We start from the raw sequence: 27,972 nt of genomic DNA, 5'->3' as shown, positions 1-27,972 counted from the left end.
CATGACTAAAACCATAAAACGTTGCTTATTCTTCAGGTTTATCAATTTTGTGAAAAACTACAAGAACCCAAACCTGACCATTTCCTTCAGTGCCGAACGCAGTATTGAAGATGAACTGAACCGTGAAAGTAGCAGTGATGTCTTCACGATCGTCATTAGCTACGCCATCATGTTTCTGTATATTTCTCTAGCCTTAGGGCACATCCAGAGCTGTAACAGACTTCTGGTAAGTGTTTTGGGAGAGGGGTTCCACGTGTGTCTGTGCTGGAAGTGTCCGCACATTGACATCATAGTTTGTTGTTGTTGAGTGTGTGGTCTGTGTACATGTATGTCTGTGTATTTTCATGTGTGGGTGCACACGGGTATTCATGCATGTGGGGGCCAGAGGTCAATGTTGGGAGTCTCTTCCGCAGCCACTGCCCTCCTTCCTTGAAACAAAGTCTCTTGCTGAATCCAGCGCTCACTGATCTGGCTCAACCAGCCAGCCAGTGAGACCTGGAGCTTCCCTGTTTTGCCCTGCCCATTGCTGTGATCCCACATGGCAACTGGAGATCTGCACCCAGGTCATGCACTTGCATGGAAACACTTTACCAGCTGAGCCAGCTCCCCAGCTGACATTGTATTTTTGCCTCTACTGATTCTTAATTTATTATATCTAAAATTACCTTAATTATTTTTTAAACATTCTTTTTAACATTTTACTTATTTATTTATTATTATTTGAAAGAGAGAAAGAAAAAGAGAATGGGCATGCCAAGGCCTACAGCCGTTGCAGACGAACTCCAGATGCATGTGTCCCCTTGTGCATCTGCCTTACGTGGGTCCTGCAGAATTGAACTGGGGTCCTTAGGCTTCACAGGCAAATGCCTTAACCACTAAGCCATTTCTCTAGCCCCTAATTATTTTCGATGAACAAGTTGTTAATTGTATGTAACATTTCTGTTCCCTGCATGTTTTCTTCAGTTCCAGTTTGTTGGTTCATTTTAAGCTTAATATTTCATACAGTTTAGGTTATTTCTAATTTATCTTCTCCTACCTAAAAATATGAGTTCATGAAGTATGCTGCCAGAAAAGGCCTAGACCTTTTTAATTATCTTCCTCTAAAACTGTAAATTCTACCTTTTTTTTTTTTTTTTTTTTTGAGACAGTGTCTTGTTCTTCTAGCCTAGGATGACCTAGAATTCACTCAGGGTGGCGTGAAACTCACAGCGATCCCCCTACCTCTGCCTCCCGAGTTCTGGGATTAAACGTGTTTGTCACCACACCCTACTGTAAATTCCTTTTTTAAAAAAATATTTTTTGTTCATTTTTATTTATTTATTTGAAAGTAACACAGAGAGAGAGAGAGAAAGGCAGATAGAGAGAGAGAGAGAGAGAGAGAGAATGGGCATGCCAGCGTTTCCAGCCACTGCAAACAAACTCCACATGTGTGCACCCCTTGTGTATCTGGCTAACGTGGGTCCTGGGGAATTGAGCCTTGAACCAGGGTCCTTGGGCTTCACAGGCAAGCACCTAACCACTAAGCCATCTCTCCAGCCCATGTAAATTCTACTTTTAACTCCATTTTAGACATACCCATGCCAAGAAGTAAGAACGGGGGTGGGAGGTTACTAATAACTAGGACCTAAAGCTCTCTGATGACCATCTTTGCCCCATCAGGTGGACTCTAAAATTTCCTTGGGCATCGCAGGCATTCTGATTGTGCTTAGCTCGGTTGCCTGCTCCTTGGGTATCTTCAGCTATGCCGGCAAACCGCTGACCCTCATTGTGATTGAAGTCATCCCATTCTTGGTGCTGGCTGTTGGGGTGGACAACATCTTCATTCTGGTGCAAACCTACCAGGTAAGTCTTCATTTCCTCACAGGGCTCAGCCTCTCTCCAAACTCTGGTGTCTAAAGTCAGGCTGCTCAGCTCTTACTTCATGAGTGAGGAGAGCTGCATATCCTTTCCCTCAGTAACTCATGGGTGTCTGAGTTGTTCTGGGCGTTTTGGGACCAAGAATTCAGTTCTCGGTTTGCTGGAATCAACACAAAGTGAGAATGTGTTATCAAATAATACGCTTTGCACAAGCATGCAGTAAGTACTACGCTTTTGGGAATCGTTTCGGGTGTGGCTATTATTAAAATGGTTTAGAGTAGGTTTGCTCCAGGGTGTTACTAAAAAGACGTAAGGTCACAGTGGCCCTGTCCAGTGTGTGAATCACCTCACCTTCTCAGAGGACCTTCTTCCAGAGCTGAGTGCTCAGCTCTCCTTCCCCCTTCTTCAATTGGTGGGTCAAGCTAATCTCCCGACAGTACCCACAGGGCCTGTTCTGTTCTTTCGGGTTTCTGAGTTGGCCTCAGAGTTGGTTAACAGTGGTCACTTCCATCATCTTGTTTTAGAGATGAGCTGAGGATATGAGAGCTAAAGCAGTGGGTGGTTTTACATCAGGCTGTATTCTGCAAAGTGCCAACCTGTTTTGCTTTTTATTTCCTGAGGTCTCTTGATATCCCACTTTAACATCTGCAGAGTCTGAATAACCTTACTAGTGAGGAAGCCATGTTCAGTGCTATCTCATGTGCCTTCGAACCTTTGTGATAAAACTTCATAACATCCTCCTCCTCCCCCCAAAAAAGAAGATAAGCTCAAAGCATACCCCACTGAGAATAGACCGCCGTCTCCACCAGTCACCCTGAAGCCCCTGGGTGCTTAGGACTTGGTGACATGGGAGTGTTGAGGGGTAGCTCAGGCTCCTGCACCCATGTGCCAGGCAGGCTTGTGATGCATGACTCACTTTCCCTCAGCTTGATAACTGGCACCTATCTCAGTGACTCTGGCTCTCTTTTCCTGATAACTTTGGAGTCTCCTGCCAGGCTATGTGCTAATCATCTACTTACCACTTCTCTTCACCCTGGCTACTGGTTCCACACCTTTTAATCCCCGCACTCTGGGAGGCAGAGGTAGGAGGATTACTGTGACTTCAAGGCCAGCCTGGAACTATAGAGTGAGTTCCAGGTCAGTCTGGGCTAGAATGAGACCCTACCTTGAAAACTAAAAATAAAAAGTAGAAGCAAATAGGTGACACATTTGTACAGAATTTTTTAATGTTGCCTTTTATTTTATTTTATTTTATTTATCTATTTATTTTTAAGAGAGATGAACGTCTTCAAGAGGAAACTCTGGACCAGCAGCTGGGCAGGATCCTTGGGGAAGTGGCTCCCACAGTGTTCCTCTCATCCTTTTCTGAGACTGCAGCATTTTTCTTAGGTAATACTGCAGTGCAAGTGTGATCGTAGCAGCCAGGACAGTGCCTCAGGCTGGGCTGACCTTGGCACAACAGAGGTGGGTGTTGTGGCATGCTGAGTGCTTGTGTACTAGGACCATCTGGCCAGCCCAGCATCACAAAGTCTTCCTTTTATCCCCAAGGTGTGAGTCTAGACATATTTGTAAATTCTATCTCATTATTAAATGGTGGCAATTTGGACTGGAGTGCTGGCTTAGGGGTCCTGCCAAGTCAAAGGACCTAGGTTTGATTCCCCAGGACCCATGTAAGCCAGATGTACAAGGTAGCGCGTGCATCTGGGGTTCGTTTGCAGCTGCTGAAGGCCCATTCTCTCTCCCTCTCTTCCTGTGTCTCTCTCAAATAAATAAGATTTAAAATGCTGAAAATTAAAAAAAAAAAAAATTTCATCCTAGAATGGATCAGTATAACATTGGCCAAGCAGGATACATTTGGCCCTTAAGCGGCAGGTTTGCCATGTCTGTGCCTTTTCCAAGCACCTTTGACTGGGAACGTGTGATTTAACTACAACTCATCTGTAACTAAGTCAGGAGATAAGTAGTATTGACACAGCAGCAGCAGGTGTAAAACACAATCCCTGTCAGAGGGAAGCTAGAAGGAACTCTAAGAAATGGCCTGTATTGGTAGTTTGCAATGGCTTTTACCTGTTTGTGTGGTATGTGCACATGTGTGCAGGTGTACATGTGTGCACGTGGAGGCTAGAGGTTGCCGTCGGGTGTCTGGTCACTCCCCACGTTAGTCTCTGAGGCAGGGTCTCTCACTTGAACCCAGACCTCACCAATTCACCAGCTGGCCCCAGGGATCCCATCTGTGTCTTCCTGAGCCCTGGGACGGCCTGGGGGCACACGCAGCTTTCACATGGGTCCTGGGGGTCTGAACTGCAATCCTCACAGTTCCATGCAAGCGCCTTGTCGGCTGAACCACCTTCCCCAGCGGCCCCCTTCTCGAATCTTCATGCGCACGCATTTACCTGAACCTGGTAATGCAGAATAGATTGAGGGCTCACTCCCCCCTTGAGTCTTCATTAAAGTAGGTTGGGATCTGGGAAACTGCTCCCCAAGCGGTCAGGTCTGGCACCATCTTGAAAACGGACCTCGTAGACTCCTCTCTGCTCGGCTCCGGTCTCCACGGTTGGCAGTTCTGTGCTGCACATGGCATGTCCCGGCCCCCTCTCCCTGTAGGAGCGCTGTCTGCGATGCCGGCCGTCCACACTTTCTCTCTGTTCGCGGGCATGGCGGTCTTCATTGACTTCCTCCTGCAGATCACGTGCTTCGTGAGCCTCTTGGGGATAGACATCAAGCGGCAAGAGGTGAGTCGTCTCCACGTCACGGCCTTGAGTTCAGGCCTGGGTTCTGGATGAAGCATCGGGAGGCTGTTTCTGTGACCTCCGTTCATTCCGTCCCCTCAGAAAAACCGGCTGGACATCCTCTGCTGCGTCCGAGGCGCTGACGATGGCCCGGGGGTCCAGGCCTCCGAGAGCTGCCTGTTCCGTTTCTTCAAAAACTCCTATGCCCCTCTTCTGCTCAAGGACTGGCTGCGACCAATTGTGGTATGACCTTCTCTGTGGCTTCTTTCGGTCTTCTCCCCCAAACAGGTGTGTCACATGCCTTCTAAGAAATCACACAGCTTGGGAGAGAGAATCTGACAGCTGTTAATTTTGTTCAGAATGGCAAAAGCAAATCCATACAGCAGTAAAGTCTTTCTAAAGCTGGGCGCACTCCTTTCACCCCAGCACTTTGCAGACACAGGCAGGAGGATTGCTGTGAGTTCAAAGCCAGCCAGGGACTACAGAGTGAGTTCCAGGTCAGCCTGGGATAGAGTGCAACCCTACCTTGAAAAAACAAACCAAACAAAAAAACTTTCTTTTTTTTCATATTTCTTTCTTTTTTTTTTCTTTCTTTCTTTCTTTATTTTCACAATTTTTATTAACATTTTCCATAATTATAAAAAATATCCCATGGTAATACCGCCCCCCCCCGCACGTTCCCCTTTGAAATTCCATTCTTCATCATATTACCTCCCCATCTCAATCATTGTACTTACATATATACAATATCAACCTATTAAGTACCCTCCTCCCTTCAAAAAAACTTTCTAGTGAGAGTTTTGCCAGTCAATATAAGCAAAAGGAGGTGTTTTTTTTTTGTTGTTGTTGTTGTTGTTTTTTTTTTGAGGTAGGGTTTCTGGCCCAGGCTGACCTGGAATTCACTATGTAGTCTCAGGGTGGCCTCGGACTCATGGCAATCCTCCTGCCTCTGCCTCCTGAGTGCTGGGACGACTGATGGAGACTGCGTTCTAGTTTCAGTGGGGAATGCGTTGAGCTTATCTTCTTTTTTGAGGGGGGGATGTCATGGTGTGTGCCACCATGCCCGGCTTCAAAAGGAGCATTTTTGTTTGTTCCCAAACCTGAAGTTTTTCTTTTTCTTGTGTGTGCAGTATGCACGTGTGTGGGTGTACATGTTCTATATGTGTGGGCACATGTGGGAGGTGTACTTGTATATGTGTGGAGGCCAGGGGACAACCTCAGATGTCATTCCTCAGGTACGACTTTTGAGACATGTGATCTCATTGGCTCACCAGTTAGGCAAGACTAAGCTGGCCTGGGAGCTGCTAGAATTCACTCTGTAGTCTCAGGCTGGCCTTGAACTCACAGTGATCCCCCTGCCTCACAGCCTCCCAAGTGCTGTGATTAAAACGTGCACCACCACACCTAGCTTGGTTTTTTCTTTTCTTGTGTGTGCTGGGGACGGAACCAAAGCCTTCTCATCTTCTCTGCTTATCACTCTCTGGACCACTGAACTGCAACACCAGAATCAGGAATTTGACATTGGTACCATGTGTGCAAGGGGTTCTGAAATTTCAGCACATGGGCAGATCCTGTAACTGAACAGGTGCTCAACTGCCCTTTCACTACCCATTTCTCTTTTAGCTCACCCTATGCACACAGTCCTCAGTCCCCAGCAACCACACAGGAGCTTCTCAAACATTTATAAGTATATGGGCAGGAAAGACAGCTCAGTAGTTAAAGGTGCTTGCCTACAAATCCTTGTGTCATGCCCGGGGTTCAATTTCCTAATACCCACGTAAAGCCAGGTGCACAAAGTGGGGTGTCTGGAGTTTGTTTATAATGGTAGGAAACCCTGGCATGCCCATGCTCATTCATTCTCTGTCTGCCTCTTTCTGTTTCTGTCTCACATAAATGCAATCCAAGCTTGTAATTATTTATTTAATGTTAGTTGGGGTGTGTGAAATGTTTTCCCTGGGGAGATGTAAACACAAGTCTCTTTGCCACAGAGAGTACTCAGATGGCAGGTCAAAGCACGATTGCACCAAAACCCAATTTTGGTGATCCAGTGAGTTTGTTGGGGTTGCTTACAGGAGTGTGGGTGACTTAGAGGCAGCTACATTACTGCAGAGTTCACCCCCTCCTGCATGGTGACCTCCTGGAAGCTACATCATGGCGTCCCCTCTGGTTAACTAGTTCCTGTATTCTCTGGCTTCTTCCAAGATCTCTTGCAGCTGGAGGTGGTACGGGGGGAACAGTGACTGCGATCCCAGGTGACGGTCTCTTCCATCTGCTAGTCAGCGTCCCAGCTATCACTGTGTTCTGCTACAAAGTTGCCATGGCTACTAGGCTAGAGAATTCCCTACTCCGAGGTGACATCATGTTATGCCCAGAGAAAATGGGCCATTACAGTAGTTGGGTACTTTGCTAACATCCAGGCTATATTTGGATCATCTGTTTTACCTACACAGCTCTCTGATATAATAATATTGATATTTCCCCTGCTTCTCTAGTGGGGAAACAGACTCTAAAAGTGATTTACCCAACTCATAAGTAACAGAGCCAAGGATTCAAACCCAAAAACTTTGACTCTGCCTACCATGAACCACCTCTACTCTTTCTCTCTGTCTTCACAGAAGGTCATCGTCATTTTGACTTGTTTTTATTTATTTATTTATTTATTTTTGGGATTTTTGAGGTAGGGTCTCCCTCTGGCTCAGGCTGACCTGGAATTAACTATGTACTCTCAGGGTGGCCTTGAACTCATGGTGATCCTCCTACCTCTGTCTCCCGAGTGCTGGGACTAAATGCGTGCACCACCACACCCGGCTTCGACTTGTTTTTATTTTAGAAGAGCCCTGCTTTGGGGCTGGAAGTGTAGCTCAGTAGTAAAGCACTTTCCTATAATATGAAAAGCCCCCAATTCTATCCCTAATACTATAAAAATAAAGTTCTGGATTTTTTTAAATTGTTTATTTGAGAGAGAGGAAGAAGCAGAGAAAGAATGGGCACGTCAGGGCCTCCAGCCACTGCAGGCGAACTCCAGACGGATGTACCACGTTGTGCATCTGGCTTATGTGTGTCCTGGGGAATCAAACCTGGGTCCTTTGGCTTTGCAGGCAAACGCCTTAACCACTAAGCCATCCCTCCAGCCCAAAGTCGTGTTTGTTATGTATGGGATTTTGTTTCTGTTCTTTCAACTCAACTTATAATTCACTTTTTCTTCCAGGTAGCCATATTCGTGGGTGTTCTGTCGTTCAGTATTGCAGTCATAAACAAAGTAGAAATTGGACTGGACCAGTCTCTTTCAATGCCAAATGTAAGATACTTTCTTAGCCAATGATGAATAGCTTTCAGAGCTTGTATGGAAGCATTAATGCCTGCTTCTAAATGCAAATTGCGTAAGCATGAAGCACTCATGTCTCCGGTAAAAGGTGACCCTGCTACAAAGCTCTGCTGGTGTGGGTCACCTGGGCAGCCCGAGGCGAGCGGTGGCGATGAGCTCAGGGTTGGGCCCGGCGAGAGGAGCCCATGGGCCGGGAGACGACGAGTCTGGCCATCGGCTTCTGAGCCCTTCGTTGGTCTTGGCCGCCGTCCTCTCCGCGCTCCTGACACCATGCATGCCTCCTCTCCTCTGGTCTCGCAGGACTCCTACGTGATAGATTATTTCCAGTCGCTCAGTCAGTATCTGCACTCGGGTCCACCTGTGTACTTCGTCCTGGAGGAAGGTCACGATTACACTTCCCTCAAAGGACAGAACATGGTGTGCGGCGGCATGGGCTGTGACAATGACTCCCTGGTGCAGCAGATATTCAGTGCAGCTCAGCTGGACAACTAGTGAGTGTCAGCAACGTGACACCCGGTCCTCTCATGCTCCTTTTCTTTCTGATTCATTCATTTAGTTTGTTTGGTTAGTTTGGGGTTTGTTTGTGGTTGTTTTTTTTTTGGTTGGTTGGTTGTTTTTTTTTCCCCCCCCGAGGTAGGGTCTCACTCTAGCCCAGGCTGACCCGGCATTCACTATGTAGGCTGAGGGTGGCCTTGAACTCATGGTGATTCTCCTACCTCTGTGTCCCACGTGCTGGGACTAAAGGCGTGAACCACCACAGCCGGCTTATTCATTTATATGGAGGTAGGGTCTCCCTCTGTAGCTGGCCTTAAACTTGTAGCACGCACTGACATCAAACTTGCCAGTCCTCCTGCCTCAGCCTCCCACTGCTGGATTACAGGGCAGGCATGCCTGCCAGGCTGGCTTTTGGTCCTCAGCTGAAATACCAGGGGGAGCTCCTGCCAGAGTCTGCTCGGCCCCAAACCCCAACATTTATCACAGAAAACATATTTTCTTTAGAAAGTTGTTTGTTATTGGCATAACATGTAATAGATCTAGCTTTGCCTGTGGAATAACTTTCAAGGACTCGTTGTACCTCTTAGTACTTGGAAGGGTTTTCCCCACCCCACAAAGTTGCTAATTTCATTTGACTGAAGCTATGTAATGAGTAGGAAAGAACAGAAAAAGAAAGACTCGTGGGTTGGGATATGGATGACTCCATAGTTAAAGGCACTCGCTTTAAAACCTGTTGTCCCAGGTTCAGTTTCCCAGGACCCATGTAAAGCCAGATGCACAAAGTGTCGCATGGGTCTGGAGTTTGGTTGCTGCCAAGAGTCTCTGGCATGCCCCTTTTCTCTATTCTCTCTGCTTGCAAATAAATTAAAAAAAAAAAAAAGAGATGGAAAGGTGGTTAGCAGTTAAGGCATTTGTCTGAAAAGCCCAATAACCAGGGTTTGAATCCCTAGTACCTACATAGAGCCAGATACACAAAGTGGTACATGTATATGGAGTTCATTTGTAGTGGCTAGAGACCCTGGTATGTTCATTTTCTCTCTGTCTGTCTGTCTCTGTGTGTCTATCTGTCTGTCTCCCTCCCCCTCCCTCTCTCTCTGCTTATAAATAAATAAATTAAAATATATTACTCAGGCCAGGCGTGGTGGCGCACGCCTTTAATCCCAGCACTCGGAAGGCAGAGGTAGGAGGATCGCTGTGAGTTCGAGGCCACCCTGAGTCTCCAAAGTGAATCCCAGGTCAGCCTGGGCTAGAGTGAGACCCTACCTCGAAAAACCAAAAAAAAAAAAAAAATATCAGGAGGCAGAGGCAGGAGGATCACAGTGAGTTCAAGGCCAGCCTAGAGCTACAGAATGAGAACTTATCTTCAAAAAAACAAAGGAAGAAGATTGTCCCCATGCAGCAAGTCAGTAACTTTTTCTCTCCTTTCCTGTAGCACCCGGATAGGCTTTGCGCCCTCGTCCTGGATTGACGATTACTTTGACTGGGTTAAGCCACAGTCTTCCTGCTGCAGAGTGTACAATGTCACCCACCAGTTCTGCAATGCCTCAGGTATTTCACCCTTCCCACGTCTTCCTTTCAGAAACCATAGCGTCACTGATCAATCGTCTGCATTTTGCCTGGGTTTATACCTGTTTGTATCAGTGACAAATCCCATTCCCTGAATTACTTCCTCTGCGTCACTCACGTGCTTCTGTCTCAGAACTCACAACTGCTGGCCCATCAAGGTCACTTCTGGGGACCGGTTCCCACGTAAGGCTTCTCGGCTTGTCCATACACACTTCTTGCCTCTCCTGCAAGTGGTATTTTGAGTCTGCCTCTCAAAGGCCTGCTGTTTTTATTGTTGTTTTTTTGGAGGTAGGGTCTTGTACACAGGTATTAACCTGGAATTCTCTATGTACTCTCAGGCTAGCCTCAAACTCACAGCGATCCTCTTACCTCTGCCTCCCAAACGCCACCACAGCAGCAGAGGCCTGCTGTTTTTTATTACTGCTCCCCTGCAGTTGGAGGTTGTTCTGGTCTTTTCTTTCTGAAAGCATGAGTGGCCCTGGGCTCTCACGACAGAAGTCTGTATGGTCCTCAAGGCAGGGAACCTACTTCAGGGAAAAATTTGCAGCTTGCTTGTATTTTAGATTGATTAAACTGAAAGTTACATGTGGCTAAAGCTTTTGGATGAGAGGAAAGGTTCAGAAAATAATTAGCCACGTTGTAAGCATTTGTTTAAATCTGGAGGCCCATTCTTCTAACAGTTGGCTCTCCTTCCTGTTTCTGCCAGTGGTTGACCCTACCTGCGTGCGCTGCAGGCCTCTGACTCCCGAGGGCAAACAGAGGCCTCAGGGTGAAGATTTCATGAGATTCCTGCCCATGTTCCTTTCTGATAACCCCAACCCCAAGTGCGGCAAAGGGTAAGTGCCGCGGAGCTGGAGCAGACAAGCTTCCACGTAGCGTTAGTTTGCAAGAGGCGATGAAGAAAGACTAGGCCAAGCAGACTTACGGGAAAGGGCCTCTTCCCTATCCTGGATCAGGCCGAACCCTAAGACACCTTTGAAAGAAAACCGCTCATAATTTTGAGTGGGTTCCATCCTCACTTGAGTGCTTGTTTCCCATGCCACCGTGCATCCTTCACTCTGTGGAGGCCGAGCCCATGGGTAGCATGCGGGGCAGAGGGAGGGAGAGGTCGGCACACTGGTGGTTCAGTTTGTTTGGCAAGATTATCACAGATTAAGGTTTGGGTTCTGTTAGCTTCACCACTCTCCCTGATCGCCTGGCCAGGAGCTTCTCAGTCCCCAGGCAGCCAGTTGTCCACGTGCATGGAAGGCCATCCGGCCCCGAAACAGTGAAGATGGCCTGAACTGTGGAGGGTTAGACAGGAAAGCTTTTGTGGGTGGATCCACATGTCTTGAGGTAAACTCTGGATGCAGTTGGTTTTCCCAAGAGTCCACGTTTGCCCAGAGTCTTAATTAGTGAGCCAGGTGTGTTAGTTTTGTCTGTGGTTTGAGATCTACACTGGTTCTAATAGCAAGAAGACTTACTTCTAGAAATTCATTTAAAAATGGTAGTTCTTAGAACTTGGTCTGCTTGAAGGCTGGGTTCTTTGGAGTTCACTTGGCAGGAAGATCAGCCCCCGTGTGGGGAGCGTCCAGGCCCTCAGCATTGCGGGCTCATGCAGGCTGCAGCAGGGGCCCCGAGGCAGAGGTGATGGAGCTCTGCCAGGGTGCCGAGGCTGGTCAGTGGCAGCACTGAGCTTGGGTGCAGCCCTGGCCCTGGCTTGCCCTCTTGTCACAGCAGTGCCAAGTCAAGTCCATATCCCAGTGTGCTTGAGAAGCAGTAGTGGCCATGCACAGAGAAACCAGAGCCGGGGAGATGGTGAGGCGCAGCCTCCCTGTCCCTCGGCAGGAGGCCTTCTTTGTCCCTTGTCTTGCCTCTGAGCCAGGCCGGGCGACTCCCCGCAGCTTGCTCAGATCTTGCCTTTCTGGTACCCGCTGTCTCTTCTTCAGGGGACACGCTGCCTACAGTTCGGCAGTTAACATCGTTGACAAAGACACTTACATCGGAGCCACATACTTCATGACCTACCACACCGTACTTAAGACCTCCGCTGACTTTATTGACGCCATGAAAAATGCCCGACTGGTGGCCAGTAACATCACGGAAACCTTGAGCAGTAAGGGCAGTAATTACCGTGTGTTCCCATACAGGTAAAGTGGGGGTTTCATAAGCTCAGGGCTGAAGGAAGGGGACTACCTTGGGGGAGGTGTGCCTGGGTAGGATGTTGATCCCCAACTTTGATGCCAACACCTCCTTCACTGGTACCCCAGGGCACGTCTATCAAGGGCACTGGGTAGGCAGGGCCAGGTTCTTGAGCCTCCGTCATGGTTCAAAAGCTCTGTGTGTCACGACCCAAAAGGGGCCTGTTGGGAAATGGCACGGGCAGGGCGTGTTTGGAGAGCAGACTTCGTGGAAGGGACGTGCGCGGGTTCCTGGTCAGCGGTGGCCTGTCACTGTCCTTCTAGTGCTGCTCTCCTGCTCCTCCCAACTGTCAAGACAAGTGTCACATGTGAAATCTTAAAAGTCAGGAAGGTAGAACTAGCAGCTGGTTTTTAAAAATTATTTCTGTTTATCTATTTGAAAGGGAGATACAGAAATAGGCAGGTACAGAGAGAGGGAGAGAATGGGTGCACCAGGGCCTCCAGCCACTGCAAACAAACTCCAGATGCGTGCGCCCCTTTGTGCATCTGGCTAACGTGGGTCCTGACGAATTGAATCTGGGTCCTTAGGCTTTGCATGCAAACACCTTAACTGCTAAGCCATCTCTCCAGCCCAAGCAGATGATTTTAAAAAACCACTCACAATGATCTCAGTTAAACAGAGGCAGGTGCAGATGTCCTCAGAGTATGTGTCCTCACTCTTCAGAAGGAGGGGTTCAGCACTGGGGAAAATGGCCTGGGTAATTCCCACAACTGACCTAGATGTTGTGTTTGGTCCTGGAATACGGAATAGTTTGTGACTGTGTGTAAAGCAGCGTGCACAGAAGCCCTGCATGGGAAATACACACCTCGGCTTCCTGCCTTCTGCGGGTGTCTGTGACTGTCACTGTTGATCGACAGAAGTCTTCCAAAGCCCAGGGAGGTTTTGTCACCGTCGTCGTGACTCTCACCTCAGTGGGGAGGGGGGCCGGTCTGTCAGCTTCGTAGGCATGGCGGTGTGAAAAAGTAAGCTCCCGGAGTGTGCGCGCTAACACGGTGTTCCCTGCCCCCCCCCCCCCAGTGTGTTCTACGTCTTCTACGAGCAGTACCTGACCATCATTGATGACACCGTCTTCAACCTCAGTGTGTCCCTGGGATCCATATTCCTGGTGACCGTGGTGGTTCTGGGCTGTGAGGTGTGGTCTGCCATCATCATGTGCGTCACCATAGCCATGATCCTTGTCAACATGTTTGGCATCATGTGGCTGTGGGGCATCAGTCTGAATGCTGTCTCCCTGGTCAACTTGGTGATGGTGAGTCCTCATCCCCACTCATTTTGTCCCTAGTTCCTGTGTCACTTGCATGGATTTTTTTTTTCCTTAGATTCTGCAACAACTAAAATGGGGTGAAATACCCGGGCTTCTCTTGCTGCACAGAGGGGGGTCGGGTGAGTGCTAGAGAGTCGGGGCGGAGCGTGGAGGGAGGATTGAAAGCATCCAGAAGTGGGCCTGGAGAGATGCCTTACTGGTGAAGGCATTCATCTGCAAAGCCCAAGGACCCATGTTTGACTCCCCAGATCCAACATAAGCCAGACACACAAGGTGGTGATGCATGCACAAAATTGCACATATGCACAAGGTGGCTCATGCATCTAGAATTTGATTTCAGTGGCTGAGGCCCTGGCATGCCAATTCTCCCCCCTCCCCTCAAAAAATGTCAGTCTGGTTAGGTGTGGTGGCACACGCCTTTAATCCCAGCACTTGGGAGGCAGAGGTAAGAGGATCGCCATGAGTTTGAGGCCACCTTGAGACTGCATAATGAATTCCAGGTCAGCCTGGGCTAAATGGAGGCCCTACCTCGAAAAACAAAAAAAAAAAAAAAAAAAAAATCCAGGAGCAGCACATTAATGGCAATTTTAAAAACAGGGCACTGTGGTGCATCTAACCCAAGGTTGCAAGTACAAAACCAGCCTCAACTATAGAATGTGAGACTTAATCTCAAAAAAAAGTTTCATCTGGGCATGGTAGCACACACCTTTAATCCCAGCACTCGGGAGGCAGAGGTAGGAGAATCGCCATGAGTTCAAGGCCAGCCTGAGACAACATAGTGAATTCCAGGTCAGCCTGGGTGAGAGTGAGACCCTACCTTGAAACAAACAAACAAACAAAACAAAAAGTTTCTATTTTGTTCCGGTCATTTCTCTTGTCCCTTTGCGGCTTAAATAGTAGCGCAGTACGTGGTGCCTGTAAAATGGCAATGTGACTTCCCGCCTAGCTAGTGTATGCTGCCTGTACAAAAGCATGTAGCCCGGCACGGTGGCACACGCTTACAGTCCCAGCGCTTGGCAGGCTAAGGAAGGAAGACAGCTGCAAATTTGAGGCCAGCTCGTCTCCAGAACAGACCTAAACAGGGCAGATGGCTGAGTGGGAGCACTTGCCGAGCAAACAAAGACTGTAGTTCAGTCCCCGGTACCCACGTGTAAAAGCTGGGCATGGCTGCGCATGCCAGCACCGAGGGTGGTGGAGACAGGAGGATTGCTGCGGCTTGCTGTCAGCCACTCTGACCAAAAACAGAGTTCTGGGTTCAGCGAGACTTTGTTCCGGGGAGATAAGAACAATACAGGATACCCAATGTCTTCCTCTAGCCTCTGTATATGTGCATAAGAGGCACACACACTCCACATATACACACACTTCTTTTTTTAAATTTAAGCTTCAAAAAGAAAACTTTGGGGCTGAAAGATGGCTTAATGGTTAAGGTACTTTCCTGCAAAGCCTAAGGACTCAGGGTCGATTCCCCAGAACCCACATAAGCCAGGTGCACATGGTGGCACATGCATCTGGAGTTTATTTGCAGTGGCTAGAGGCCCTGGTACGCCCATTTTCTATCTGCCCCTCTCTCAAATAACTAAATAAGACAGGCATGGTGGTGCACACGCCTTTAATCCCAGCACTCAGGAGGCAGAGGTAGGAGGATCGCTGTGAGTTCAAGGTTAGCCTGAGACTACATAGTGAATTCCAGGTCAGCCTGGGCTAGAGCAAAACCCTACCTCGAAAAACAAAACAAAAAAAAAGATTTTTTTTGTTTTGTTTTGTTTTCTGAGGTAGGGTCTCACTATAGGCCAGGCTGGCCTTGAACACGCACCAGTGCTCCTACCTCTGCCTCCCGAGTGCTGGGATTCCAGGTGTGTGCCACCGTGCCGGCTAAATAAAATAGTTAAAACAAAAAGCCTAACCAAGAGCTGGTCAGGGATATGGCTCAGCTGTTCAAGGCACTTGGTGCAAACAAAGTCTGCTGGCCCTGGCCTGGGTTCAGTTCCCCATCCATTCACATGAAACCTTGTGGACATTTGTTTGCAACGGCAAGAGACCCTGGTATGCAGGCATGGTGGCACATGGTTTTAATTCCCGTACTCAGAAAGCTGAGGTAGAAGAACTGTCATGAGTTCTAGGCCAGCCTGGGATAGATTGAAATTCTACCTCGGAAAAATTAAATAAACTAAAAAGCAGTGTGCAGCCTAATAACATAAAGACCATTTTCACTTATGAAGGTGCCCTTGCCCTCCCCCCCACACTGGGGCCTCCCACACGATTCCCAGACACTGGGTAGTACCTGGCAAGCATTCGAGAAGGTACTAATGGAAGGCAAACCTAATATAGCTGTACCTTCTGATAGGAATGCTTTCAGAGTGCCGCTGAAGCCCAGGCAAAGGAATGACAGTGTGCTGGCTCAGTGGGATGGGTAATTTGAGAACTTTCTGAAATCTCCCCTAATCAAAGCAAAAAATAGAGCATTGGGTGGTGCCTAAAGGGCTCTAAGGTTTCTTGCTACGATTTACGGAGTTGTGGTGGGGTTGTGTTATAATAGGGATGTGACCTGAGGACCCTCCTCTTGGAAAAGGACTAACTGTTCAGGAGGTTCAACTGAAAAGCAGCCGTTCTTATGGGAGCACTTTCTTCCAGAGCTGCGGCATTTCCGTGGAGTTCTGCAGTCACATAACAAGAGCATTCACCGTGAGCGCCAAGGGAAGCCGCGTGAGCCGTGCAGAAGAGGCGCTCGCCCACATGGGCAGTTCTGTGAGTGTGCCCAGTGTGAGTGGGGTGCCCTTCAGCGACTGCTTCTCAGGAGATTCCAAATGAAACGCAGGGGGCACAACAGTTCGGATCCTTGACTTAAGTGGCACCTCCCTAAGATGGCAGCTGTTCTTCAAACAGGCCTGAAATTCCTCAGACTTGTACCTGCTTGCCTAACTCCTCTTTAGGCAGCAGGACGGCTCAAGCAGGGCATTTAGAAGTTAGGTTTGAAACTCGCACCATGTGGCAACAAGGGTGTTGCCAGCGCCAGAACCCAGTGTGCAACCTGTAGGTGGCATCTAGAGGTCTTTCTTGGTCCAGTTCATCCTGGTCCGGCCCATCAGTTGGGGTGCCGGTATGGAAAACACTGGTGGAATGAAAACTAAAACTTTTGTGAGAACTTGAAATATGTAAGTTTCCATCTGAGATTCTCTCATACTGTGATTTTGGCCCAAATGCTGCAACACTTGTATCTCCATATAGACAAATGAGTCCAGACAAAATGCCCAGATTTTCTCCTTAAAATACCTTTTCTAGGGCTGGCGAGAGATGCCTTAGTGGTTAAAGCACTTGCCTGTAGAACCTAAGGACTCGAGTTTGATTCTCCAGATCCCACCTAAGCCAGATGCCCATGATGGCCCATGCGTCTGAAGTTGGTCTGTGGGTGGCTAGAGGCCCTAGCTCACCCATTCTCTTTTTTAATTTTTTTTCATTTTTAAAAATTTTTTGTTCATTTTTATTTATTATTTGAGAGAGAGTGGCAGATAGAGAATGGGCGTACCAGGGCTTCCAGCCACTGCAAATGAACTCCAGACGCGTGCGCCCCCTTGTGCATCTGGCTAACGTGGGTCCTGGAGAATTGAGCCTCGACGTGGGGTCCTTAGGCTTCACAGGCAAGCGCTTAACTGCTAAGCCATCTCTCCAGCCTGATTTTTTTTTTTTTTAATTTTTAAAGAATAAAAAGCTGGGTGTGGTAACACAAACCTTTAATCCCAGCACTTGGAGATCCTTCTACTTATGCTTCTCAAGAGTTTGAGGCCAACCTGAGACTACATAGTAAATTCCAGGTCAGCCTGGGCTATAGTGAGACCCTATCTTGGGAGGAAAAAAAGAAAGAAAAATACCTTTTCTAGCACTTTTTCCACAGGTTCATAAAGCAGCAGCCAACAGTTGTAAGTAGAATGTTGTGCATGCTCTTCCCAGTGGCTCTGAAAGCTCCTTGTTACTTCGGACCTTGACCACCAGGACATCCCTGTGTGAATTACACCCCATTCTAATAGGCTAACACGTCATTCCTACTTCTTTTAGGTATTCAGTGGAATCACACTTACGAAGTTTGGAGGGATTGTGGTGTTGGCCTTTGCCAAGTCTCAAATTTTTGAGATATTTTACTTCAGGATGTATTTAGCCATGGTCTTACTGGGAGCCACTCACGGACTAATATTTCTTCCCGTCTTACTCAGTTATATAGGTAAGAGATTAACAGGTAAGGGAGTTTGATGAGCAGAACTGAAAGAAAACTGTATCATCTGGGTGGGGAGGCCTGTAATCACAGTACCTGGGAGGTGTAGGTTAGGAGGGTCAGTTCAAGGTCATCCTTAGTCAGAGGTCAGTTTGAGCTGATGAGACTGTCACACACCCTCACAAAACCTTATTTTGAAGCCTTCTGTTTTGTTCTGGTGATTAACTGGGGGGAAATTCTACCCAAGGGCTCCATGACCAGCCAGATTACTTCATTAGTAAGTCAGGAGCAGGCTTTTCTAGATGTCTCGCTGAAGAGCTTAACTAAAGCCTAAAGTCCGCTCTTAAATGGTTTCAGTGTCAGCAGGCTGCGAGTCAGTGCTGCTGTGAGGGATGAGGAAAAGCCAGGCCCTGCCTTTCCTGTCCAGCGACGGCTCTCTGGGACCACGCCTACAAAGCTGACCCCCAGTTGAAAAGAGTGTGGCAGTAGTTTAACTCACAGCTTTGGAGCACTGAAATCAACCATGGGGCTTTTCTCCTGAAGCAGTAACTTACTTTCTATCTCACACAGGCCCATCAGTAAATAAAGCCAAAAGACAAACCACTCAGGATCGCTACAGAGGCACGGAACGAGAGCGGCTCCTCAATTTCTAGCCTCTGACAGGTCCGCTGACTTTGGACTGTGTCTACGGGTCTCAGTTGGTACCACTGGGCAGCAGCTGCATTGTCAAGGCTGAGCTAAACGCTGGAGTTCTGGGGTCTGGCCAAGGCTGTAGCCTGCAATCGTGCTTTCACCCTCAGGAACGCACCCCCAAGATGAGGAGCAGTATTAGGAAATCTGAAGCGACCACAGGACACCCAAGGGTCCTTGGCTTCTTAGGAAAGAAACCTCTTCTAGGGTAAGGGCAAGGACAGTCGGCTGCCGAGAGCGGGTCTGCCCACCACTTGTTACAGGCCAATCGTGTGCCAGCTCCTTTTTTTTAGGAGTGAGCTATCATATGTTCTATACCATATTTTTAGAAACATTTGAGGATGTTGTAGATATACTTTATTACATTTTGTAGTTTAAAAGAGCTTTATTAATGCAATAAATTAACTTTATACACATTTTTATATTTAAAAAAAACTAGCAAGAGATTTTAGAACGTTGTAGGCCTCATAAGAGCTTGGTCTCCAAAAACCTGCTTGAAAAAAGCAACATGTTCATCACAGTGTTCTCCTGTAAAGAAAACAGAGTTAGTTATCTGTATGGCATGAAAAGAAGGGAAAACAAGATTTCAGCTCATGACTTTACTGGGTTTTAACTTATTTTTCTTTAATAAAATACCTCATCCTCCTACGCTGAGAGAGTAAGTCTGTTTTTTTTGCCCCAAATGGAAGCATTACTTTTGTAAGCTCCAAGCCATTTAGCTCTCATCCATTCCACTATTGTTCCGGATTCTTTGAGAGAGAGAGAGATTATGTCTGCCAAGAGCAGACATAAACTGTGCTGGCTGTCCGGACTGCGTCCTAAACCCACTCTGGCCAATCCACTACACGCCAGGGTCCAGGGTGAGGCAGGCTGTTGGCAACTTGCGTACCGAAGAGCTCACGTAGGAGCGGCTTCTAAGAGGCTGCTCGCTCGCTCACAAGAGCATCACCCCCCATCGAGCTACCGTCGGGGGTCTTTTCCCAGCTACTCTATACTCACCTGGCGTGAAGTTAGGGCTCCCCCGCAAGCGCTGGTTTCGTTGTTCAAAGAAGCGGAATATGGTGTAGAAGAGCATGTTGTCCTCTGTCTGCTTTGCAGCATCTAAGAACTTCCTGGCAGATATGTTGTCATGTCCACCAATGCCCCGGATAAACCTTAAGGCAGCCAACACCTGGTGCTTGGACAGAAGAACTTCCACTATCTCGTCATTCGCTGTCGAAAGTCGCTGGAGGGGGAGAGGACCGCAGGTCAAGGCAGGCTGCAAAGGGACACAGTGTCACCCGAAGCCGGACAGAGCAGCCTGTCTTCTTACCTTCAGCATGTCCAGAGACAGCTGGTGGGCAGGGGGGTAAAAGCTTTCTAGGGACAGCAGCAGACAAGCCTGAAAGACAGTGTTTAAGAGCAGCCTCAGTTGGAAACCTAACCACTGTGACATTTTTGGTCACAACCAGACGGGAAGGCAGGCGAGACGCACCAGGGGCTTGGAGTCGCTGAGCACGTGGTACTGCAGGAACTGGTGCAGCATGTAGAAGAGGCTGTGCTGGACCAGCGTCTTGATGACGAGCTCGTGGAGGTAATGCTGGGGACAGGAGGGTTTCGAAAGTGCACGGGCGCTGCCAGACCGCTCACCCGCACCGCCACCCGGCAATCCCAGCCCAAAACGTGCAATCCCAGCCCAAACGTGTGCGACCCGACGCCCCACTTTCATTCCAGCCAAAAAGTTGCAATGTTAAAAAGTCCCTCAAAATCCCACACCAGAGCAGCAGACCCTTCCAGCCCAGGAAAGCCATCGTGGCTGACACTACTCTTACAGAAGCTCTTTCGGGTGACGAGTGCCACGTGGAAATACCTGCACGGGAATCTGGACCTGGTTCAGAGAGCGGATGTACTCCATGAGCACGGCCACCACAAACTTGTGCGGTGTGTCCTGTGGACAAGAGCAGCGAGTTGGCGGGGACTCGCTGATTCCCACCCTGCTCAGCCCCGCAGCGCAGGGGCCCAGCGTGTAGTGTGCTGTGGTCCGCAAATCCTCACCAACCACACACAGTGATCCCCCAAGAGACCTGAGTGTTAGCAGCCTTCAGCCAGCAGCAGGCCCTTCCCCATACCACCTCCACTGCCCTGCAGCTCCCCGAGAGGCCGGAGGCTGTGGCCATGCCTTGTTTTCCGTGAACGCTGACAGCACGTGGGTGTACATGTCGGACTGGTCCACCACGGCTTGGGTCCGCACCGGCCTCTTGAGAGGTGGGTTGCTCCGGCTCTGTCCCGCTTCTACTGCCTAAAAATGATACAAGGTGGGCCCTAAGCCATCTTCCACAGAAATGGTGCCTGGTAGTTAAACTAACAAGACTTAATTCCTAGACATGAGCAGAAGACATGTCACTGTCTAGACAAAATGATCTTCCCACTACAAAGATGGCAACCTGAAAATACTCCAGGGTTCATGGTGGGGAGAGCTAATTAAGCCTAAGTCACAGTCATACTTGTTCTAACCTGTGTAGGTTTTTAACCTCGTTTTCTTACCCTTGGACTAATGAGGCATTTGACAGCTAACAGATATGAAGCTCTTGCACCAAGTCTGCTGAGATTTTATTTAGTTTCATTTTGCGGCACTTGGGATAGAACCCAGGGCCTTGTCCACGTGAGGCAAGTAATTCTAGCACCATTTACACCCAGCCCAGTGTCAGCGGGGTTTTTAAGTGATAAGCCAAGGTTCCCCAAATGTGACAGAGGAGCTGTGAGGAGACCTTCACCACTGGGTCTCATGTTTCAAAACAAAGCCAGGCGGATGCTGCAGGCGGACACACACCTTACATAGCCCTGCGTACTGCCTGTGTTTTGGTGAGCAGGCTGTACTGGTATAGTGGGCTCAGGCCCACTTACTCCCAACCCTGGACATCACCAACAGGACCAAGAGGTCAAGCAGGGCTCCGCCAGCCCCTGCAGCTAACACACGGGGCAGAGGCAGACATGACCAAGGCAACCCAGCTTGCTGAACAGCCAGAGTGGCGTTCTCAGTCTGTCTTTTAAAACCCATGTCTTGTTCCTTGCAGCTTTACAATACTTGGCCTAGACTGTTCTGGCTTCAGAGAATCAGATGCACTAATAGTGAAGGGCCTGGTAGTCAACCGCCTATTTGTCCAGCCTTTCACTACAAACAGCCTGGCCGTGAATGAGACCCTGCCTTGGGGTAAGGGGGAGAACAGTAGAGGAACTGAGATGCAGACTCAAGCGAGCTAGGAGGTTGCAAGGATTCTGCCCTGTACCATGAACCAATACCATACAATCCTACACGATACTAAAAAAAAAAAAGTACCTGGGGGTGGCGGGCACCTGGCTACAGTCCATCTAACTTACCACCATGTAACTTTGCTCGGCGTCCAAGTACTTTTTATACTCATGGTTGAGTTTATCAAAGACGGTGGCGATCACAGGCAGTGTGGCTCTGTCTGACTCACTCAACACTGAAAATACACAAAGTCAAACCTGCTGTAATCTGACAATCGCTGTGTGCTGCTGAGAAAGTACTATGACTAATGCAAACATTCCCTCAGAGGGCCTTCAAAGAAATGGACCTGAACCCTGAAAATCACTCTTGACCTCTTTCCAATGACAAATACCTAAGGCAGGCATCTCTAGAAGACTGGTTTTTTTTTTTTTCCAACCCTTAAAAAAATTTTTTTATTGACAACCTCCCAACATACAGACAATATAATATGATCACAACTCTCCCCCTACAACCTTGTTAACAATTAGTCTTTCTTTTTTTCCCTTTTTTTTTTTTTTTTTTTTTTTTTTTTTTTTTTTTTAAATCTAACATATATTTTTATTTATTTATATATATATATATATTTTTTTTTTTTTTTTTTTTTTTTTTTTTTTTTTAATTTTTATTAACATTTTCCATGATTATAAAATATATCCATGTGTGTGTGGTTTTTCCAGATAGGGTCTCACTCTAGCCCAGGCTGACCTGGAATTCTCTATGTAGTCTCAGGGTGGCCTTGAACTCATGGTGATCATCTGACCTCTGCCTCCCACGTACTGGGATTAAAGGCATGTGCCACCATGCCTGGCTTTAGTCTCTTCTTTTTATGCTCATTTTATTTGCAAGCAGAGAGAGAAGACACACAGAACAAGTGCACCAGCAGCTGTAAACTAACTCCAGATGCATGTGCTACCTTGTGCATCTGGCTTCATGTGGGCAGAACCTGGGTTCCTATGTTTCAAAGGCAAGCACCTTAACTTAAGCCATCGCTCTTAAGTCCATCTCTGCTTTTTTGATGCAACACTTTTTTGTTGTTGCTGACATTTGTTTCTATTTAGACCCATCCTATTTACTGTTTTCTACCAAGATCCCTACAAGTCACTTTTCTATATCCCAGCCTTTCTAAGGGTCTAAGTAGTGCATCTTTCAGGCATGATGCCGTAGGTACGAACAAGGCCCACCTCCTGATACAAGGTGGTGGTGGGAGCTGGGAAGAAGGCTCAGCAGTTAAGAGGCGCTTGCTTGCAAAGCCTACTGGTCTGGGCTCAATGCCCAAGCCACTCATGTAAACGGGATTAAAAAAAGTGTGCAAGCCCTGGTGTTCATTTGCAGTGGCGAGAGGCCCTGGCACACCCACCCATACACACAAAGGTGCAAATAGATGGTAGTAGGCACCACATGCATAATACGGGAACCAGAACCGTGGGGATTACTGTACTTACTCTGTGAGCAGACAGACAGTATGACCATCTTACACTCCTTCCTCTGAAGAAGAAAGTCCATCAGCCTTCCCTTATCCGGCAAGAGATTTACGATAGGCTGAAGTTTCACCTGGAGGTTCCAGAGGTAACCTGGATGTTAAGAGGCAACAAATTTATAATGCAAATGAGAACAAAATCCCAACAACTGGTTCCCACCTTCATGGGGGCAAAGAATTGCAAGTATAATAAAGGGTCCTTTCTTCCTAACCACCATGGAGCAAGGGCGTTTGGGAACATGTTTGTGGGAAGGACTGAACCACATTCCCCACAATTGGCAGGTTTCCTGTGACAAACTCTGCATCGAGACACGCTTAGTGTAGCTCTCTAAATATGGAGGACAGCATGCCATCAGTTCCAAGTGGTACCTAGCCCCTTACACTTTCCAAGTACACAGAATAACAGCGTAAGCGTACAGCATCATCAGCAAAGTACTCCAGTTTCTCCTGGGCTGGCTCTAATCCAGCAGGTAACTCCACAGGTTCTCAGTGGAACCTCGCAGGTAATTCATCTACTCCATGAGCTGATGAGCTCTAACACCCCCGGGCCAAGCAGGCACGCTGCAGCCACCTTTCTCAGGATTCCAGGGAGGGAAGCCAAGGTCCTCAGTGCAGAAGAGAGAAGCAAACTATCTGATGGGGCCTACAGCATTAGGGAGAACTCTCCCCTTAGGAATTCCAGAAACAAGCCGGGCACAGTAGTGCACGCCTTTAATCCCAGCACCCGGGAGGCAGAGGTAGGGGGATCGCTGTGAGTTCAAGGCCATCCTGAGACTCCACAGTGAATTGTAGGTCAGCCTGGGCTAGAGTGAGACCCTACCTTGAAATAAAAGAAATCCCAGAAGAGGGCTGGAGGGATGGCTTAGTGGTAAAGGTGCTTGCCTGCAATGCCCAGGTTTGATTCCCCAGGACCCACATAAGGCAGATGCACAAGGTGGCGCGTGTATCTGGAGTTCATGTGCAGTGGCTAGAGGCCCGGGCATGCCCATTCTCTCTATCCCTCTCTCTCAAACTTTTGTAAAATCCCAGAGGATAAGACTGGGAAGTACACAAGACATGTCATTCTTGAAGAGCACTGATGCTCTATTGACAGGGAGTGGAAGAAGCCTGGATGTCCATCAGCTGGTAACTAAGTTATAGATGGTTCAAATACACAGTGGACCATGTAAACCAAAATGAAATTCATAAGAAAATGGAACTGGAAAAAAAAAAGATACTACTAGGTGGGGTAATCCAGGCCCAGAGTGACAAGAACCGCGTGTTATCTCATGTACAGACCCTCTTAATATAGGCATATGTGTGCACCAGGATGTGACCGTGAGTGCAGGCTAAGAAGCTAAGTGAGGGGGAACAGGCGGTGGGAAGGGGAAAAAGCAAAAGGACACTTTACACAGCGACATTATGTCTCGCTTAGCTCAGGCTGACCTAGAAGTCACTATGGAGTCTCAGGATGGCCTTGATCTTATGATGAACTCATGGCTGACCTGGAATTCCTCCTACCTCTGCCTCCGCATGTTGGGATTAAAGGCATGCGCCACCACACCTGGCAGGAGGCTTTTCAACATGAGATGAGATACTTGGCAGGGAGTGGCCATCCTTAGGTGTCTTAATTATAAAATCATACATGCTCATGGCAACATCAACGCAGGGCAGAGTGCAGAGCATAAAGTGAAAAGCGCTCCATTCTCCAGACTGAAGGGCAAGGTCACCTCCCAAAGACTCCAGCTCAAGTCACTGGCATGAATGAACCAGTCAACAAGCACAAGGCAAGGGGCCCCTGTACCTACCTTGGCTTGCACTGATAATGATGTCAGGTTGAAAGACAATCCAGGCTGAAGAATCTACATGTTAAAGGAAATCTAAACTGAGATGAAATGGGGGAAAGGAGATGGCTCCATGGTGAAAGGCACATACTTGCAAAGCCTGCCAGCCCAGGATTCAATTCCCCAGTACCCATGGAAAGCCAGATGTATGTGATGAATACATCTGGAATTTGTTTGCAGTAGCCCTGGTGAACCTGTTCTTTCTCCCTCTTCTGTATTGAAAATAAGTTAAAAAGTATTTTAAAAATTGGAAAGAGGGCTGGAGAGATGACTTAATACTTAAGGTCCTTGCCTGCACAGCCTAAGGACCCATGTTCAACTCTCCAGATCCCATGTAAGCCCAATGCACAAAAGTGAGGCAAGCACAAGGTGGCACATGCCCACTAGGTGGTGCAAGCGACTGCAGTTACTGCAGTGGCTGAGGCCTTCATGTGCCAATTCTCTCTCTCTCTCCTGTCTGTCTCTTGTAAATTCAAAAAAAAAAGAAAAATATAAAGCTGAAAAGAGCAAGCCTAGTTTCAGGTAGCACTTGCCCACTCCTGTGTTGAGGCCACTAAGGCCTTCCTTAGGTCAGGAGAGCTCTTGACGGGTAACTCCCGGGACTTGTGTGTACAGTCTGGGAGCAGGGATGGAGGACATTCCAGGACCAGGCTGTGAAGAAGGGATGACTGGTCCTCTTTGTGCCCATTGCCTCTGGAAGGATACAGAGTTTACATGGAACAGGAGACTGGTTAGTCACAGCAGCAGGACCTGCTAACAAAGAAAACACGGGTGTGACAAAGCAGTCAGACAATACAGCAAATACTAGTACATAAGATGCAAAAGGGAATATACCTTTTAACGTTATGTCAAGTATTGGGGGCTGGGGAAATTGCAAAGTAGTTAAAGACATTTCTTGCAAATCTGTGGCCCAGGTTTGATTTCCTGTTATCCACATAAAGTAAGATATACAAAGTGGTGCATGTGTCTGAAGTTCACTCTAGGGAACCTATGCTATGGTTTTTCAAGGTAGTCTTGCTTTAATCCAGGCTGACCTGGAATTCACTATGTAGTCTCAGGGTGGCCTTGAACTCACATAGGTCCTCCTACCTCTGCCTCTGCAGTGCTGGGATTAAAGGTGTGCGCCACCACGCCTATTTTTTTTTTTTTAAATATGGGAAAGCACAAAACTGCACTCATGACAGACAGAACTGGCGTGCCAGGGCCTCCGGCCACTATAATAGAGAACTCCAGACGTGCACCACCTTGTGTGCACATGTGACCTTGCGTGAATGGCTTACATGGGACCTGGGGAGTCAAACATGGGTTCTTAGGCTTCTGACAGGCAAGTGCCTTAACCACTAAGTCATCTCGTTAACCCTCAAATATATGTGTGTGTGTGTGTGTGTGTGTGTGTATGTGTGTGTTTTTCAAGGCAGGGTCTCACTCTAGTCCAGGCTGACCTGCAATTCACTATGTAGTCTCAGGGTGGCCTCGAACTCATGGAGATCCTCCTACCTCTGCCTCCCAGTGCTGGGATTAAAGGGGTGCACCTTCACACCTGGCTAAATATTTATTTAAAAAAGAAAGTAAGTATTTGACTGAGTGAAGGACAAGTGAGCTCTCCCCGACCCAACCTTGCTACACAGAGGGAGTAAGGAGAAGCAGTTGAGCACAATGAAGGAAACGCCACCCAGGGAGGGAGGGCACGGCAAGCTTCATGCGTGGCTGGCTGTTCTAACGGGTGACTCGTCGGCATGTGAACACGCACACAAAAGCACTGAGATGTCAACCTGGAGGACTCAAAAGCAAAACACCCACACCCACTGAGGCGTCCAGTGCAGTGCTCTGTGCCTTAACCATCTGCACAATTGGCGAGGTCATCCCTGCAGCGTTGCTCCAGGCACCAGACTGCTCCCGCCCTCACGTGACAACCGTCCTGACCAGTGACACGATGAGTGTCACGTGGGCTGAACACGATTCCCGGCTCTGCTCACGTTCCCCCGGATCCATCAGAAGGCCATGGCAGTGTGATGGTAACATGGATGGTCACTGTGAACCACCACCCGCTCAATGCAGGAAAGGAAAGGGCGCCCCAGCCACTCGCGCACTGGACCAAGAGGGAAGCTCTGGGTGCGCAATCAGCCTCAACTCTCGTGCCTGAGGTGTGCTTCGGTCTTCAGACTCCCATTGTGTAGCCACATGGAGAACCCCCCTGTTCAGCAGGCTACAACCAGAAGGAAAGGGGGAGCTGACTCTACCCCATGCTGCTGGTTCCAACTCTCAAAACCGCCCATTCAGCCCCGAACATGCATCTGTGCAGCCACCCGGTGGCAGCCGCGTGGGGGGGACTCGGGGTCCCCAGTCACTAGGGCTTAGCCCACCAGGGAACACACAGGAAAAAGCCTCGGACCTCACGCCCGCTTGTCCTGCCCACACTCCAAAGAACCCCGATGTCCACGGGCTCTTAAATTCTTCCTACTGTCTTTGCTGGGCTACTATTCAGACCAGCCTGGCACTGGGTTTTATCACATCAATTAGCACTCTTGGTTAAGCAATGAGCCTTTTTGTTAGTTCTACTGGACCTAAACTGAAGGTTCTCAATGTTTACAGTGGTTTTTCCCCAGCTCGCAGAAGTTGCCTTCACACCAAGTGGGCAGCGGATACAGTGCCATGATCTGCCAACACCTCATCTTTAAACGTAATTATCCAGGGAAAGTAAGATGCCAGAAAAAACACCGAAGGCGTTTATGCCCTTTCTACACCTGTGAGAGCCTGTTCCTTCTTCCCACTGTGCCATAAAAAAGTGAAGCTTTTGGGCTGAGAAGATGGCTCAGCGGTTAAGGCACTTGCCTGCAAAGCCTAGGTTTGATTCCCCAAGTACATACATGAGCCAGAGGCACAAGGTGGCGCACGCATCTGGAGTTCATTTGTAGCAGCTGGAAGCCCTGGCGCACCCATTCTGCCTGTCTCTCGTCTCTCTCCCATTCTCTCTCTGCTTGCAAATAAATATTTTTTTAAAAACACATGAAGCTTCTATCACACCTTCCAAGGCTCAGGGTCTAATGCAGAAGAGGTGGCAGAAAGAATGTAAGAGCCAAAGGAAGGGAA

The 27,972-nt window shown here is 48.2% G+C and overlaps 2 protein-coding genes across 3 annotated transcripts in view; one reads left to right on the top strand and one right to left on the bottom strand.

The window, feature by feature from the left end:
* Positions 1–18,962, top strand: part of Npc1 (NPC intracellular cholesterol transporter 1) — a 69,864-nt gene extending 50,902 nt beyond the window's left edge. The window contains exons 12-25 of the mRNA XM_045134687.1: positions 37–226; positions 1,660–1,842; positions 3,132–3,246; positions 4,462–4,589; positions 4,689–4,829; positions 7,795–7,884; positions 8,212–8,402; positions 9,839–9,954; positions 10,679–10,808; positions 11,901–12,101; positions 13,171–13,402; positions 16,052–16,165; positions 17,471–17,633; positions 18,195–18,962. Coding sequence (XP_044990622.1) covers positions 37–226; positions 1,660–1,842; positions 3,132–3,246; positions 4,462–4,589; positions 4,689–4,829; positions 7,795–7,884; positions 8,212–8,402; positions 9,839–9,954; positions 10,679–10,808; positions 11,901–12,101; positions 13,171–13,402; positions 16,052–16,165; positions 17,471–17,633; positions 18,195–18,277 — 2,077 coding nt within the window. The 3' untranslated portion in view covers positions 18,278–18,962. The remainder of the gene's footprint in view (positions 1–36; positions 227–1,659; positions 1,843–3,131; positions 3,247–4,461; positions 4,590–4,688; positions 4,830–7,794; positions 7,885–8,211; positions 8,403–9,838; positions 9,955–10,678; positions 10,809–11,900; positions 12,102–13,170; positions 13,403–16,051; positions 16,166–17,470; positions 17,634–18,194) is intronic.
* Positions 18,649–27,972, bottom strand: part of Rmc1 (regulator of MON1-CCZ1) — a 27,725-nt gene continuing 18,401 nt past the window's right edge. Inside the window, exons 11-20 of one of the 2 annotated variants that reach the window (XM_004654833.2) lie at positions 25,588–25,632; positions 24,847–24,900; positions 23,025–23,153; positions 21,672–21,778; positions 20,473–20,592; positions 20,164–20,241; positions 19,789–19,893; positions 19,627–19,695; positions 19,314–19,539; positions 18,649–18,842 (exon numbers count right to left, since the gene is read on the bottom strand). In XM_004654833.2, coding sequence (XP_004654890.1) covers positions 18,763–18,842; positions 19,314–19,539; positions 19,627–19,695; positions 19,789–19,893; positions 20,164–20,241; positions 20,473–20,592; positions 21,672–21,778; positions 23,025–23,153; positions 24,847–24,900; positions 25,588–25,632 — 1,013 coding nt within the window. In that variant the 3' untranslated portion in view covers positions 18,649–18,762. Of the gene's footprint in view, positions 18,843–19,313; positions 19,540–19,626; positions 19,696–19,788; positions 19,894–20,163; positions 20,242–20,472; positions 20,593–21,671; positions 21,779–23,024; positions 23,154–24,846; positions 24,901–25,587; positions 25,636–27,972 lie in introns of both variants that reach the window. The other variant, XM_045134688.1, reaches the window with a different exon arrangement.

This window comes from Jaculus jaculus, chromosome 15, assembly GCF_020740685.1.
Source record: "Jaculus jaculus isolate mJacJac1 chromosome 15, mJacJac1.mat.Y.cur, whole genome shotgun sequence".
In the NCBI taxonomy this organism is placed as follows: Eukaryota; Metazoa; Chordata; class Mammalia; order Rodentia; family Dipodidae; genus Jaculus; species Jaculus jaculus.
This window is presented reverse-complemented; position numbering and strand designations above follow the sequence as displayed.